This window comes from Grammomys surdaster, unplaced genomic scaffold (assembly GCF_004785775.1).
Source record: "Grammomys surdaster isolate TR1022 unplaced genomic scaffold, NIH_TR_1.0 313, whole genome shotgun sequence".
Classification (NCBI taxonomy): Eukaryota; Metazoa; Chordata; class Mammalia; order Rodentia; family Muridae; genus Grammomys; species Grammomys surdaster.
The window spans coordinates 2,924,229-2,939,942 of NW_021604732.1; the positions used below are offsets into that span (position 1 = coordinate 2,924,229).

The following is a 15,714-nucleotide window of genomic DNA, read 5'->3' on the forward strand; positions in this document are numbered from 1 at the left end:
AAGAGAGAGAGAGAGAGAGAGAGAGAGAGAGAGAGAGAGAGAGGACAAATCTTTATTTTTTTTTAAACCAACACAGGATACTGGAGTAGTGTCTTCAGCAGTAAAGAGTACTGACTATCCCTCCCAGAATCCACATGGTGGTTCATAACTGTCTATAACTCTGGCTCCTGGCATCTGACATCTTCTTCTAGCTTCCACGGGTACCATGTATACACGTGGTGAACAGACATAGATGCATGCAAAACACGCATACACAGAGAACACAGTAACAAAGTAATTTAAAATAAATTTAACACACATTGAAAACCTACTTGACATATGCCAGACATTGGACTAAATATATAAAACCCAGCATCTCTAAGCCATAAACACTTTTGTGTTTGTTTTTTGGAGTTTGGTGGGTTAAGACCACAGAAGCTTTTCCCCAGCTCTAGAGGCCGAAAGAATAAAATCAGAATTGCTGTGCCAAAGATCCAGGCTTCGTCAGGAGAACGTGCCTCTGCCAGCAGTGGTGGACGCCACCGTTCTCGGCTCATTCATGATTCACTCCATGCTCTGTGTACGTGGTCCCACCAGTCTCCTGCCTGGGACCAAATCCCTCTCTGCCATAAAAGCAGAACCTCTGGGGCTCAGTATCAACACATCTTGGTCGTTTCCATTTTGGAGGCTGCCTGACACCCTGGGTGATTGTGCAGTGCATGCTTTCAGAAGAGTATTAATACTGAGACCAACTCTGAACAATGGAAGGTATCGTTTCCAGTAATTTGGAAACGATGCTGCCGTAGTCCGCTCAGGCTACTGTAACAAAATACCACAAGCAGAGTGGCTTATAAACAACAGAATTTGATGTTCCAGAGTTCTAGAATAGCTGGTATCGGCCAAGAGCCACTGTGCTACATAGACGCTGGTTCTGGCTGTACTTTCTCATAGCAAGAGTGTTCTAGCTTCCTCGGGACTCTTAGAAGGCCACCTAACTCAAATCATGAAGGACAAAACCATGCCTAACATATGACCTTAAGGGTGTTAGCATTTCAATACATGGGCTTGAAAGAGACACAAACCTCCAGCCCATGGCATCCAGACAGCCTGCTTATGTGTGGCTGAGAGTAGTCTGACTCGCACGGAGATCCTATCAGACACTCTGACATTCCATTTGTTCTACAATGTCAGGGCTTCTGCACAACATGGGAACTGTAAAGTGAAATAAATCTGTCTCCAAGCTGTGGTGGGAAACTACAGCCCAAACAGAACTTCCAGGTCACGCTAGGGCAAGGTCTAACAGCTCTCCGAAGTCATATTAATGCATGCATCCATTCACCGCCTTGGATGGAGTAGGGCTGGTTCTCTTCTCCATATTTCCCACCCAAAAAAATGTCTGGGGAAAGTTTCAGATAGCCACAGGCAGCTCTCATCAAATTCTGTCTTCCCCACCCAGCCACCCAGCTGCTTCCTTGGCACCAAGACTCACAGGATTAACTGCGGGGACCCGAGAGCCCAGCTGCACGCAGGCTTTGCAAAAACATTTGGAATACCTGAGATCTGCCAAATACTTGGTTAAAGTATGATATCCTTTCATTTCTTGGGCCATGTGGATTTTAACTGAAATGTAATCCATATGCCTGTGACTCATTTAAATGCAACTCAGCAAAGCACGGTCTGCTAAGGGCACTGGGCCGCCAGCTAAGCCTTTCCCAGCGTCTCTTTGACCCAGGAAATTGAATTTTGCCAACAGCCAATGGAATATCTGACAGATGAAATTTCTGACCAGACAAGGCCAGAGAGGGTGTCCTCGTAGGACGTTGAAATCTGTCCCCAACTGAGAAGAGAAGGTGCCCGGATAGAGTTCTGCCTTAATAATGACATCATGAAATAGCACAGATGTCCATCGTTATTGATGAGCCTTGTACCTTAAGATCAAGACCTCTCTCTCTTTCTCGCTCTCCCTGCCCACTCCCCTGTTTTGTGGTTTGTTTGTTTTCCGCTCTTAGTTTTGCAAAGTTTCTTTGTGAAGTCCTAGCTGTCCTAGAACTTGCTCTGTAGACCAGGCTGGCCTTGAACTCACTGAGATCGGCCTGCCTCTGCCTTGTGCAACCCCAGCAGTATATATGGGCTGCCACCGCCTGCCACACCCCTTCTTGAGACCAAATCTAAACATCACTACAGTTTGGGCTCAAGTCAGGAGAATATCCTCAAGAGAGAAGAGTCAGCCTCAGCATGTGCTCAGGGGACAAGTGGCGAGAACAACACAGTCACAGCACAAATAGTGCTGGCACTGTTTCTCCTTTGGCTGGTTGTTTGTTTTTGAGACAGGGTCTCATAGAGGCCAGTGGTGCTAACCTCAAAGTGTAGGCAAGGATGACTTTGAACTGATGACTCCTCTGCCCCCCCCCCCCACACACACCTCTGGAGTGCTAGGATTACAGGCATGCACCACCAAGGCCAATTTATATCCTGCAGGGAATTGAATCCAGAGCCTCATGCATGCTAGTCAAGCACTTGAACAGCTCCATCCCCAATCCTCACCTGGTTTTGAAGGTGACCTTGTAATACAGTGATTTTTACCCACTGGTTCAAAACCTCTGTCTTGGAAACAGCTTGAACAGGTTACTGAAGCTTCTCTTAGAAAAAGTAGCCATGAGGCAAGAGAACTAAAGTCCATAGCTCCTTAGAGAAGTCGGTGTCCTAAGATGACTTCAGCACAAGAAACGTCTATCTAATTGCACAGCACATAAGGCTTGTCAGACACGGCCCCTAGGTTAATGGCAGTCCTCAGAACAGGAGGCGAGTCACAGAGAAAAAAATATTATGGATGTATGCCACCAAATTATAGGCTGTGACTAGGAGCCTGTAATTTCTACCCTGTAATCCTCCCTTCTGTTCTTTCTGCTGCCTGAACTGGTGAGACCTAGGCTAACCCTTCACCTCAACTTCAAGGACATTTGGGACGTGGTTTCTCATCATCTTGCTGCCCGCTGTTTTGGGGATAGGGGCTCTCCTGAAGCAGGAACTTTGTATTTCCACGTGTACAATGTCCTTTAAATAGGTAACACAGGAAGGCTTTTGAATATGAGAAGGTTGAGGTTCAGGAAGGTGGGCTGGTATTTCTGTCATCTCTACCTTATTTCTATGAGCTTAGGACTATGTTCACCAGAATGGATGCCTGGGTAACAAGTGACTGTCTCCTAACAACTATGCACCAGTCCCGAGGTATGTAGCTTGTAAATGTTAGATATTATAGTAAATAACATTATAATGCTTTCCTGAGACAGAGTAGTATAGTTTTCATGACACCCGGGTGTATACAATAAATTTAACAGAACAGTTTATATGGTAAAACCTATTTTTTGGAGGCTGGAGATATGCCTTAGAGGCTAAGAGCATTGACTGTTCTTCCAGAGAACCTGGCTTCTATTCCTAGTGCCCATATGGCAGTTCACAACCATCTGTAACTCTAATTTCAGGGGAGCTGATACCACTGAGAGTACCAGGCATGCACATGGTACTCATATACACACGCAGGTAAAACACCCATGCACATAAAATAAATATAAATGTCTTCTTAAAGTTTTTTTTCTTTCCCAGCTACCCTAGAAGTCTGTATCAGTTTCCCTGAGACTGCACGTTGACAGGATCCACATTCTCATAGGCACAAGCAAGGTCTAGAAAATCCCCATTAGACAGCAGTGAACTCTACAGCTTTGTTTGCTTGGCACTGCTATGTTTTATAATGACCAATTTGCAAACAGTGGAGCAAGAAATAATAATAGTTGTCCTTTACTGAGTGTGCAGTACAAGCTAGACACTGAGTTAGGTCCTTTATACACATACAGCATCTCCTCATGGCTCAGAGATGCAAGACTGTGATTATAGTCCTGGGCGAAGGGACTGAGACTTTTTGCTGAATGGTAAGGCCAGCATCTGAATGCGAGCCACAGAGTGAAGCAATGCGCTCATTTTCTCACAGGGTCATTTCTGTTTTGCCAGCGCTCCACAGAAAAGGGGTTGTGACCCGCTTATCCTGAGCTGCTTCAAAGTGGAGAAAATGTTGCCCCTTGGCTGCTGACTCCCCTAAAGCTCCGTCCTCCGCGTCCCATCTCTGGCCCCGCCTTCCGCCCCCCACTCCACCCCCATCCCCACCCCCACCCTGTTCCTCTGTCCGCACCATTCTTGGCGATGATGTCTCCATGTGTGAATTCCATTAAGGGCCCGTTCACTGCTATTTCGGGCTGTGCATTAGCACGAGGACTTTGAATCGATGGGGAGAAAGCCAGACACCTCAGAGTGATGAAAAACAAATTTCAATATCCTTCCCCTCACCATTGTCTTAGAAGCCCTTGTCCATGGCTCCCAGGAGGCCAGAGAATCCAATGAATGGAGAGGCACAAGGAAGTGGGACAGGGATGCTAAAATCTTCGTAATCTACAGGACCTCTGAACTTGACTGTTCTCCTCCTTGAAACTGTCTCTCACGGCTCACTCTTTTTAGGTCTCTGCTCGGATTTCCCATCGTCATTCCTGACTACTTACTGTTCATCAACACCGGCCCCCTCCCACCCCACCCCCACCCCGCTCTTCCTGAGCCCACAGTGTTTTGCTTCCTGTATACAATTCTCATTATTTGATACACTGTACACTAACCGTTCACTCCCTGTTTCCCTTCTGATTCTAACAAGAGCTCCAGGCTGGCAGAACTCTTCCCCCCACAGTTCGACTGGCCAGACCGACACTGGTGCGCAGGCATCACAGGTGAAAACAGACAGGGAGAGCGGAGGGATCCACCAAGAGCAGAAAGGAACTTTTAGGAAATTTCTGAGCACAGGACCTAGATTCCTTAATACCACCAGAAGGAAGAAATGCTAACACGGTAACTTGAAAACTCAGAAATATCCCTTCTCCTCACCCCAGAGCTGTTTTGAATTCGGGCTTGCTGGCCTGTGAATGAGAGGACGTGGGGAAAATAAACATGCCAGGAAGTTGTGTGCAGTTGGAGTGAATTCAGTTCAGTAACACGTGTGCAAAAACAAAAAGCCCAATTTGGATGAAAATAGCAGGAAGTCCTTCCCCAGAGACACCTGGTGAGATCATGCTGTTTGGCTGTGCTGCTTCCATTCTGGTCAAGTCACCAGCCTTCTGTGTGCTCAAGGAGGCCAAGAACCCTATCTCCACAGGCCTCCCTGGGAGTTGGCAGCAGCCATGAGCAGAAAATAGGTGGCACCTATGAAAAACCCCTAGCAGTAAGTATATTAAAGATCACAACAGGGCCTGCTCAGTGAAATCCCGTCTTCCTGCATTCAATCCTAGAATCCATGTTAAAAAAAAAAAATCCAGATATGGCAACAGGTAGTTTTCATTTTAAGGATGAGGAAGAGGAGACAGACAGATTCCTGAGGTTCCTTAGCTAGCCAGAGGAGCCAAATGGCGACAGCTGAGGCTATCCCCTGACTTCTGAGCAGACTTCTATTTGAACCTGTTCTGTCTTTGTCTGTGTCTGTGTCTGTCTGTCTGTCTCTGTCTGTCTGCCTCTCTCTCTCTCACACACACACATACACACACACACACACACAAATTAAAAGACAACTCCATGTGCTCACATTCTATGCTTTATCCACTCCGCCCATCCCTCACAACCACTCCATGAGACGGCCATCACTACTCTCCTTTCAGATTTCGTCAGCTTGCCCTAGGTCACATGCTACAACTCCATGTCCAAGCCAAAAAATACAACTGATTTCCACTCGCCCTCTTCATTCACTTGCTGGGTGACTTTAGGCAAGTGCCTCTCCCTTTCTGTGATGAAATTTCTGTACTTGTACAGGAGACTACAGCATTCAGCAGTCTCTAGAACAATGGTTCTCAACCTTCCTAATGCTGCGGACCCTTTAATACAGTCCCTCATGTTGTGGTGATTCCTCACCCCACCCCCCAACCATAAGATGATTTTCATTACTACTTCCTAACTGTAATTTTGCTACTGTTTATGAATCCTAATGTAACTTTTTTGGAGACAGAGGTTTGCCAAAGAAAGAGGTCATAACCCACAGATTGGGAACTGATGCTCTAAGTAAGTAATCCTCCTAGTCTAACTTCTTGTGATTTTCTGCACAAGTTCCAATGCAGAAGGAAAGGACAAGGGTCCCTGCTTAGCTAACCCTGCTGAGGCTCTACCCTGAAGGTATCACCAATTCAACGGACTGTGAGAAGATCAAGGGTAAAGAGGACAGACACAGATGGCAGTCAGGAGCTTCGACAGAGCCAGTAAGGCACCAAGCTGATCCCTAAGAGAGGCCAAGCACAAGCTAGCCCTCCCTGGGCCTTGCAGGAGCACAGCATCACAGTCAAAGCAATGCCCTGAGCAAGGAGGCTCTTCCCACTCTGGGGAGCCAGCCAGGCAGCTCTATCCCAGGGAGTAGAAGGAAAGAAACATTTCAGCAAACCAGTAAAAGGCTGGTTTTGCTCTAGGGGAGGGGAGCCAACATGACAGTGATGTCTATTTTCTTGGGAGTGCTGAAAGCCAGTGTCCTAGAGGCACAGGGAAGAGAGAGGGACCGAGCCCTGTGTTAGGTAGCAATTTCCTCCATAATAAACCTCCTTCTCTTTTAAGACACAGGGTGCTTGCTCGGGAGAGTTAAAACATTCCATTCTGCTGGGAAGCTCATTAAACTCAGGAAGTAAACAATAAACAACCCAGGGCTTCAAGGAAGTTCCTGAAGATGACCAGAATCACTAGGCCCCTCCCTCAACAATATATAAGCAGTAAGGACTGCCTCCCTCCCTGAGGCTCAACCCAACCCAACCCAACCAGGCCCAGCCCAGCCCAGCCCAGCCCCCTGGACCAGGCTCAGACTACCAGAGTTGCCTGCAAGCCATGCAGTGAACCTCAGGCTTCCAACTTTGATACACTGTTACCCATGCTGGGTGGGCCTTGGTGAGGCTTCTATCTTTTGAGTCACTTCTGTGTCCATAGGTAACCTTTCATCCCTAGTACTGTAAGCAACCCCCCCCAAAAAAAATACTGGTTCGCAAATTTGGACTTTAGTGGCATCCTTACTTGGGTCTGTCACTGGCAAGCAGATGTTTGTCCACATCTCCCTGGAGTAGTGTCACAAAACACCCTGTCCCTCTCACTGCACTGGGACTCCACTGACCCTTCCCTGAAAGTGTCCAACGAGCCCAAATTTAGAATAAATCCTTCTTCTCCCATTCCACCAAAGCCAAGCATCCATTCCCACCGGTTTGGATGGGGAAGGCCTTGCTCTAGCCCCTTCTTGGCAGCGAGGCTTTCATTACTCATCAGCTTCCAGGGTGCTTTGGAGGCTGCCAAGAGCAGACGGGCAGCTCTCCAAACCAAGCATCCTTATCTACAACGTCAATGTCGAAGATAAAAAGTGGGACCATTGGTGGGGAAACTATAAAAGCCTTCGGAGTCCCTGGCCAAGTAGGAAGAGCTCTGGGAGGCCAGGTGGGCCGGGCTGACGACAGAATGGGCAGTCAATCAATGAACACAGCCAGGCAGGGTCATCTATTCAACCCTGCATCCATGAATCGAGACAGTTACGCCGGAAGGCAAATCAATGTGGAAATATTTCTGAACTAGGCCGCCGCCCAGCATGAATGAGGTTAGGGAAAAGCTGGACCCACGGAAGCCAGGAGGCTTCGAGTGATGATGCACTTCTCAGCAAAAATCTTGGGAAGATGAAGGAATTGGGGGTCAGAGGTGCCAAATCCCTGCCCAGCCTGCTGCTTCTCCCGGTCTCCCTCTAATCACCTTCATTTCCTGCCATACACTGAGCTGGAGCTAGGACAGCAGCTGCCTCCAGTCCCTTCCCGCCCTTACACACACACACACACACACACACACACACACACACTCGCCCCCAGTGAACTCCACGAAGCACCGGAAACACAGCTAAGGAAATCCAAGCAGGATGTGAAGTATCCCGCCAATCTCCCAGCAGACAAGAGACCAAGCTCTCTATCTTGGCAAGATGCCTCGCAAAGGACCAAGGATGTCGAGCTTAGGGGCCACGCCACTAAACTTCTTCCTTTCCAACTGGGACACCTGCGTCAGACTGGCACTGACCGTGAGTTCATTGTTTTGAGTCAGACAAAAGAAGGGAGAAACCCACTTACTCGTTCTTCTCCAGGTCCAGGATCAGCTCTCTCCCTTCAGCCATGACCCTGAGTTCTGCTGTGAGTGGATACTAAAAACAACAATAAAAGCATGTCAGTTCCTGGAAGCAGGGTCCTAGGCTCCCAGGGCCCCACAGGATCTGACACAGTGCCAGCACAGGGATCCTCTCCGGAAGCCAGTGAGGAAAGGTCATTAGCCTTTCCAGCCTAAGCTTGAAGTGACCTCAGCCAGAAAACAACCCAAATCATCCCCATCTGCTGTCTCCCAGTAGCAAAGGAGAGAAAGGCAAGCTGGGGTTCAAGGCTGAGCGGGTGTACGCAATCTCATGAAGGTCCTCAGAAGTCAATTCCCTAGAGAGTCAGACCCTGGATTAGTGTGCAGGATGTCACCTGTGATTGTGTAACCCTGGACTGTTACCAAGCCTGCCTGTATCTATCAACTTCCATGACGCAGGATGGTAATAACCAGTTTTCTTAAGATCCTTAAGGACCAGATGAACAAATAAGTGAATATAAATCATGTATCACAATTCGTAGTTCAAAGGAAGCTGTCACTCTTACACTGGCTATCATCTTAAAAAAAAAAGAGGATATAGTAATCAAAACATTTAAAACTGTAATTCGCAGTGCTGCAGAGCATACTTTAAAATGGTCGCCCTCAGATCCTCCGTCTGAAATTTTAACTGGAACCACCTGAAAAATTGACAACATGGACAGAATTTTTTTTTTAATCTTTTAAACTAGCTACAGCAATATAAGGTCATCTGATAGAAGCCAATGTCACTTACTACATCCATTTTTTTTTTCTGTGTATGAGTGTATTGTGCAAGAAATCAGGACCTCGGGCAAGCTCAATACAAACTGAGCCACACCCACAGCCATATCACATTCCTTTGCTTAACCCTGCTCCACTCATTTCCAATTGGGACCTTGCCTGCGGACTTGGAGACCACCAAGGACTCGGATGAGATATGGACATTCCAATCAAGTACTCTGTCCAATGTCCAGTTGATCCTGTTGCCTCATCTTAAGAGGGAACATTTGAGATTCAGGAAGCAGGAGACAGATGGGTACCCAGGCACTTTCACTAAGGGGCTCACTTCCCAAATTCTGAAGCACAGATTCAGCACATGGCCAGTGCCCTGAAGTGATTGCCTCCTACTTGTGGTTTTGCCCTGGGGACTTCTGGAGTGAAAGCCCTGCCCTGTCACATTGAGAATCAAGGAAGGACAGCCCCAGTGGGCATTTGAGCACATGACAACAGAAGTCCAGCAAATCCTTACCCAGGCCTGAGGCAGGCACCCATGTGACGGCCCACACACACAAAAGAATCTTGGCACAGAGCAAGTGATACCATGTGCCCCCCACAGAGACATTACCTGACACATGAGAACTAATATTTATTTTTGTGTAGGTAATCCAAAAATACTTGTGTTTCTGGAGAGTGCTCAGACACGGGGGTTTAAAATCAGATGTTCCCTGTTTCCAGGAAACGGTTGGAGCAAAACAACGAAACTGCATTTCACTGCTGTGCGAAGCTTCCCTATCTAGCTCCACTACAGATAGCTCTCCTCCTGGAACTCCCACATTGCCTGAGAAAGGCTCAACATCGTGCCTCCTGGTAAGCAATGGGAGGTGACTCCACTGTTCATACTCCCCTGAGAGAAGGACCCCAAATCCTTTCTGTTTTAGGGCAAAATTAAACAGCTCCACACCGCCTGACAAGCTTGCCCTGTGTACATGAAGCATCCTCAAAAATCTCTATTAGAGTTCATATACAGTCAGTGTCTAAGTGACTTCTAACAAATCAATGAATTACTCAAATGCAAATAAGAATCAGAGTGAACCAACTCTCTCTCTCTCTCTCTCTCTCTCTCTCTCTCTCTCTCTCCCTCTCTCTCTCTCTCTCTCTACAAATATTTATGGTGCCAGGCACTGGGCTGATGGTCCTTGTAGAATACAATGAGCCACATTCTGGGCAGACAATGGCTGGGAACAAAGACAGGATCTGGTCCCTCTACTTTGTTTCTCAGGCCCTTCCTGAGGATGCCCAGCATCCAACATCTGGAGGTAACAAAGGAGCCTCTATAAAAAGTATCACATCCATTCTTCGGCGATAATGGTGGTGGATGGAATACAGAAGACCTTACATTTAAAATAATAATAATAATCTGCCTGAGAACTGCCATCCATTAATTTGTCTAGCGTTTCCTTGAGGCTATTTTCAGCCTTTCCTACTTTAGGATGAAATGAGTTCCTGAATTTTTCTGCTTTGCTCTTAGGGTAAAATGTTCCCTACTTTTATTGTCCTGCAATTTCTCTGTAAGTTCCCTTACTAAGCCCAAGCTGTCGAACAGGGGGACATGTCTGTATGACTCTACAGTAACGTAAGGAATTCTGGGCGTTTCTCATCTGTTTATCTTTCCAGATTCCAAGGCCACAATTGTCTGAAGCCTTTCCTGACACTTCTTCCCCCCGGCTTTAATCTTGTTCCTATCTGTTGCTCAATAAACCACAGGCCATTTGGTGCCTTCTAAGAGATCATAGGAACAACTCCTTCAAAGTGGGCACAGTAGCGTATCCATGCAATCCTAGCACTAGGAAGGCAAAGCAGAAGAGTTCAAGTTAGAGGCCAGAGTAGGACAGATAACAAGATCCTGCTGAAAAAGAAAGTTAGCCCTTCTCCACATCTCTGTTCCTCTTTATTCCCACTGAATTTATAAATGAGGAAGCACAAGTAAAGTAGAAAGTCACAAAACATGTTACTGTCACGCAACTACCAGATTTCCCTCCCAAGAACAACCTGAATATGGGTCTGCTCGGTGGATCATGTTCCAATTGCCTTGGCAACACTTGTGCTTTTTGCTACTGTTCTGGACCAAGGAATCCATAAGATATCTTGAGATATATAACCTAATCCTAGCTCCCTATCTTGCCTCTTATTTTAAAAAAAACATTGGCTAGGTACCATGACACACAGTGTAATCTTTGTATTTTCAACGTGGAGGCAGATAGGCAACGATTTACATACAGGTCAGCCTAAGCTACCATGGAGACTGCCTCAAAAGAGAATTTGGGCACGGCACATGATGACACCCAGGGATATGCCTGTAGGCCTAGACCCAGGAGATGGAGACAGGAGTTCAGAGGACCTGCCTCAGAAAACAGTAAGACAGAAAAATAAACAAAAAAAAAATCCAATCAAGATCTATGACAAAATCACACATGTGTACTTGATCTGTGTATTTTTAAAGATTTATTTTGTGCCTCTGTGTGTGTGTCTGTGTGTGTGTACACACACATGGGTGTTTTGCCTGCATATATGTATGAATACCATATGCATGCCAGGTGCCTTCAGAGGCATCTCCTGGAACTGGAGGTACAGACGGTTGTGAACCATCATCTGGGTGCTTGGAACCTTTTCACCTCCAGTTCTATCAAGAACAAGTGGTCTTAACTGCTAAACCATCTCTCCAGCCCCAATTCGTGTCAGTATTACTGTGAATTTTCATTTCCTCAACTAAAAGGGCTTGGGAATGGGTCTACAAGTTCTCCATAGACTGAAGGAAAGTCCCAGCTAAGATATCCCGAGTTGACACAGCAAGAGGTTGGGCCATACACAGAAACAGAAGTGGTGGCGATGCTTGGGTGGCTTCCGTCCTCAAGAAGGGAACTATTGCTCCTGCTTTTCCAAGGAGGGGCTTAAGCATCTTACCTTTCCTCTCCCAGGGCTTTCTGAAGTCCGCCACTGAGGTATTATGAGTTCATGTTGTAGTGGAGGGCTACCTTCTTTGCTTCCATCTGCCAACACAAGACAACATAATCATAAGAATCCCGACCTCCACATCTCAGGCACCCAGGAGTGGGCATATTGTTTAGATGCCCAAGTAGTGGCCCAAATCACTTCAGAGGCAGCCATTGCTTCCGGGAGAGTGCTCCTCCCAGGGGTCTCAGAAGACCTGCTGGGTGCCACTGGGCCTTGGTGACAAAGTGATAAAGGCTAGGCAAACAAGGTCTGTGTCCCTGCCAAGAGTCAGGAAATAAGCAGACATTCTCAGGTGCTACTTAACTATCCCAGAAAAAAAAAAGAAAGATTGTGCCACAGGATAAAGGGAAGCTAGCAGGGGATGATGCTGAAGATCTGAGGAACCAGAGGAAGCCAGTTATGCAAAAATCTCGGGAAGAGCAAAGAGTGACAACTTTAGACATGGGCCTGGGCTCGCTAAGACACAGGCAGGAAGGAGAAATAGTCTACAAGGTCAGAGGACACTGGTGAATATGCCAAGCAAGGGTGGGTAGATATTCGGGCAAGTTGGAGGATGTTGGCAGGAAGTATTCTAAGTGAGATAGATGGCTGTGGCTGTACAACACAAAGGCATGAGGAGGGTCTGGATTTCAGTATGAATAGACCTGGAAGGTTCTGATGTCTGTAGAAAAAAAAAACCCACAAAAGCAGTATGAGCCGTACTGGTATTTGTTTTTGTTTTGAAAGGTGACTCTGCCTGCGGAGAGAATTGGGGAAGGGGACAGGGACAGAGAAGGAGGAAGCCTTGGCAGCAAGGCTGGAGGCGCAGGGAGCCCTTGTGAGAGGTGACAACTTGGACATCTTCACAGAAGGTAATGAAGTGATGAGGTGCTGAGGATAAGCAGAAGGTTTGTTACCCATGAGCTTCTGTTTGCCCTTTGGAGATGATGCTCGCCTCCCTGGGAGGTCTTTCAGGATCACAGGTAGGAGTAAAGGTGACACAGCCTCCCAACCGGCCAACCATTACCATAAACTTGAAAATCATTAACATTAACTTGACCTTCCTAGTGTTGAGTTTGAAGTTGTTATTTCGTTTCCTTGGCTCCAAACCTTCTCACCTCCAGTTCTATCAAGAACAAGTGCTCTTAACTGCTAAACCACCTCTCCAGCCCCAATTCGTGACAGTATTACTGTGAATTTTCATTTCCTCAACTAAAAGGGCTTGGGAATGGGTCTACAAGTTCTCCATAGAGTGAAGGAAAGTCCCCGCTAAGATATCCCGAGTTGACATAGCCAGACTGATGGAGGTTCCTGAGAAAAGAGGCCGAAGCCACGGAAGAGCCGTGCTCAAGAATAGGAGACCTCAACACTACTTACAGATCATCTTTTCAAAATTGAGAACTTCCTGGTCCCTAAGCAAATTAAGTCTCTGAAATAGGGTAAATCTGAAGACTTCCAGAGATGTCACCAAGGACCCCAATGTTGAGTTCCTTCTAACTCAGCCTCATCAATCAAATGAGGGATATAAAAGATGCCTGAGCTTTTGCGGCTCACGTCTGTAATCCCAGCAAGACAACTAGCGTTCTAAAGCCATCTTGGCTATATAGAGGATTCTGAGACAGAAGCCCCCTACACAGCATCTTGTCTCAGAGAATTAATTAAAAAGGTAGCTGGAGCTTGGCAGTGGTGGCACAGGTCTTTAATTCCAGTAATTGGGACACAGAGGCAGGCGGATCTCTGCATTTAAGGCCAGCCTGGTCTACAGACCTAGTTCCTGGACAGCCAGGGAACATAAAGAAACCCTGTCTCACGAAACAAAAACAAACAAACAAAAAACAGCATAGCCCTCCATAGAGACTGAAGGCTCTAGCCTCTTAAACAAAAGGAGGAGCTGTGTGGTGTATAAGAGAATGACTAAGGGTCTCAGGATCGTGGAAAGCACTGAGCGCAATCTCAAGTCTTAACAAACAGTCCAGCTTAAGAACACGACGGCCCTGGAGAAGGGTTGCTCACAACTTGGAAAATAAGGCCAGAAAGCACGTGGGATCACGCTTTTAGCATCAGACCTGGAGCACCGTTTAACAAAGGGATGGATGGCTGACTCGGCTAAGAGAATGTTATCTCTGGCTTTCTTGTTTGCTTTTGGTGGGAAGGTCAGTATTCGGTGAAGTTTAATATTAACTGCAGACCTGTGACAGACAAAGATTCAAGTGATTTCAGGATAGGAGAGCGATAACAATCTCGTGATTCTGTCTCACTCGAAGGACTTCATTACGCCAATCCCTCTATCACCAGGGGTCTGCTGATGCTTCTAACCAGCTTTAGCAGTGGCTTTTGCCACCTCATAAATGAAGAAAAAAAAATCTTTGCCACATTTGTTTAAGAGCCAGGAGTTTAACTTTGGGGAAATTATATTTCTGTGGTTTCTTGGTAGAACTTAGAGTCATTAAAAAAATCATAGTTTTGGAAAATGTCATGATTTGGGAAGCACCTTTTAAAGTGTGTATGTGTGTGGTATGTTTCCAGATTCATCAGGATATAGTCATCGAAAGACAGGAAAGGGGAAAGCAGAATATTAATAGCAACCGCTCATTTAGGGATCATGGGTCACTTGACAACTTTTCCCAGATCTGCAGCGACTCTGCCTCACTGACTGTTCTCAATGCCTCGGGATCCAGTGAAGTTTACTTTCCTTGCCTTTCTTCTGTGCCAGTGTTAGGCCGGAAAACCAGACTTGAACAGGCTCTGGCTCCCTCTTCCCCAAAGAACCCCATGCCCCAACAAAAGGAAGAACCTACTCCTTCCTAAGTGAAACCCTGAGTGACTCAGTTTCCCTTTTGATACAAGAGCGTTGAAAGAAAGCTTTATCTGCTGTGTGGAGCACCGGGTGGAGGAAACCCTAGGATCAGGTTCTTGCAGGGATGGGCCGAGAGGGGGGGCTGGGGAGGGGGTTGGGGTGGTGTGTGTGCTGCAGCCTGCCTAGCCCATAAACATCAGGGTGTCGTTAGCTTGATTTAAAAACGCTGACGGTTGGTACAGAAAGCACCCCTCTGGAGTCAGCCCAGCTCTCCAACTGCTGCAGAGCTAAGAAAGCTCTCATGGGTCAAAATGACAGAAGCCAGACATTGCCCCTCCGGGACCGTCCCTTCCGCGAAATCCTATGAGAACCTCTGAGGGATGCGGCCGGGGAGGGAGGGATGTCTGGGAAAACAGTTGTGAGAAATAGACATTATCCAGCGTCCAAACTGGAATCCAGTTTTCTTCACATATGGGGAAACTGAGGCCAAGAGGAGGTGGGCGTTGGGTGAGGTGGAAAGAAAGCTCCTGTTTCCAGTATCAGGAGATCTTCAATGTGGGGCGTACTTATACACATCTGGTTTTTCGTTAGTGAACTTCAGCTTATGATCTGCATAATGGGTGTGCATCGCTCTTTTATAGTCTTTCAGCAGGGTCGCTGCCAACGCAGAGATAACTAGTAAACCACCCTACCCTAGTCTCTTGGAAGCCTTTGATTTTCTACCCACTGGTATGCATTTGACCCCCAGCAAGATCCTGGGAATGGCCTCCTCGCCGATTCTGCATAGGATGCTTGGGGTGCTCCTCTGGGGATGCTCTGGGGTTGCTAGAACAGCGGGCGCAGAATAGCTTTGAGAGAGAGGCGGAGCGGAGATGAGCAACAGTGAGAAAACAGAAACGATCAGGATAGCAGGGGAAAAAGAAGCCCAAAGAGGGAAAACAGGAGGACATGAAGAAAGGAAAGCAAGGAGAAAAAGAGAGAGAGAGAGAGAGAGAGAGAGAGAGAGAGAGAGAGAGAGAGAGAGAGAGAGAGAGAGAGAGAGA

General features: G+C 46.9%; 1 protein-coding gene across 2 annotated transcripts in view; it reads right to left on the reverse strand.

Moving 5' to 3' along the window:
- Positions 1-15,714, reverse strand: part of Adam19 (ADAM metallopeptidase domain 19) — an 84,556-nt gene that overhangs the window by 68,415 nt on the left and 427 nt on the right. The window contains exons 2-3 of one of the 2 annotated variants that reach the window (XM_028777694.1): positions 11,845-11,930; positions 8,130-8,200 (exon numbers count right to left, since the gene is read on the reverse strand). In XM_028777694.1, coding sequence (XP_028633527.1) covers positions 8,130-8,200; positions 11,845-11,930 — 157 coding nt within the window. Of the gene's footprint in view, positions 1-8,129; positions 8,201-11,844; positions 11,931-15,714 lie in introns of those variants that run through there. The other variant, XM_028777695.1, reaches the window with a different exon arrangement.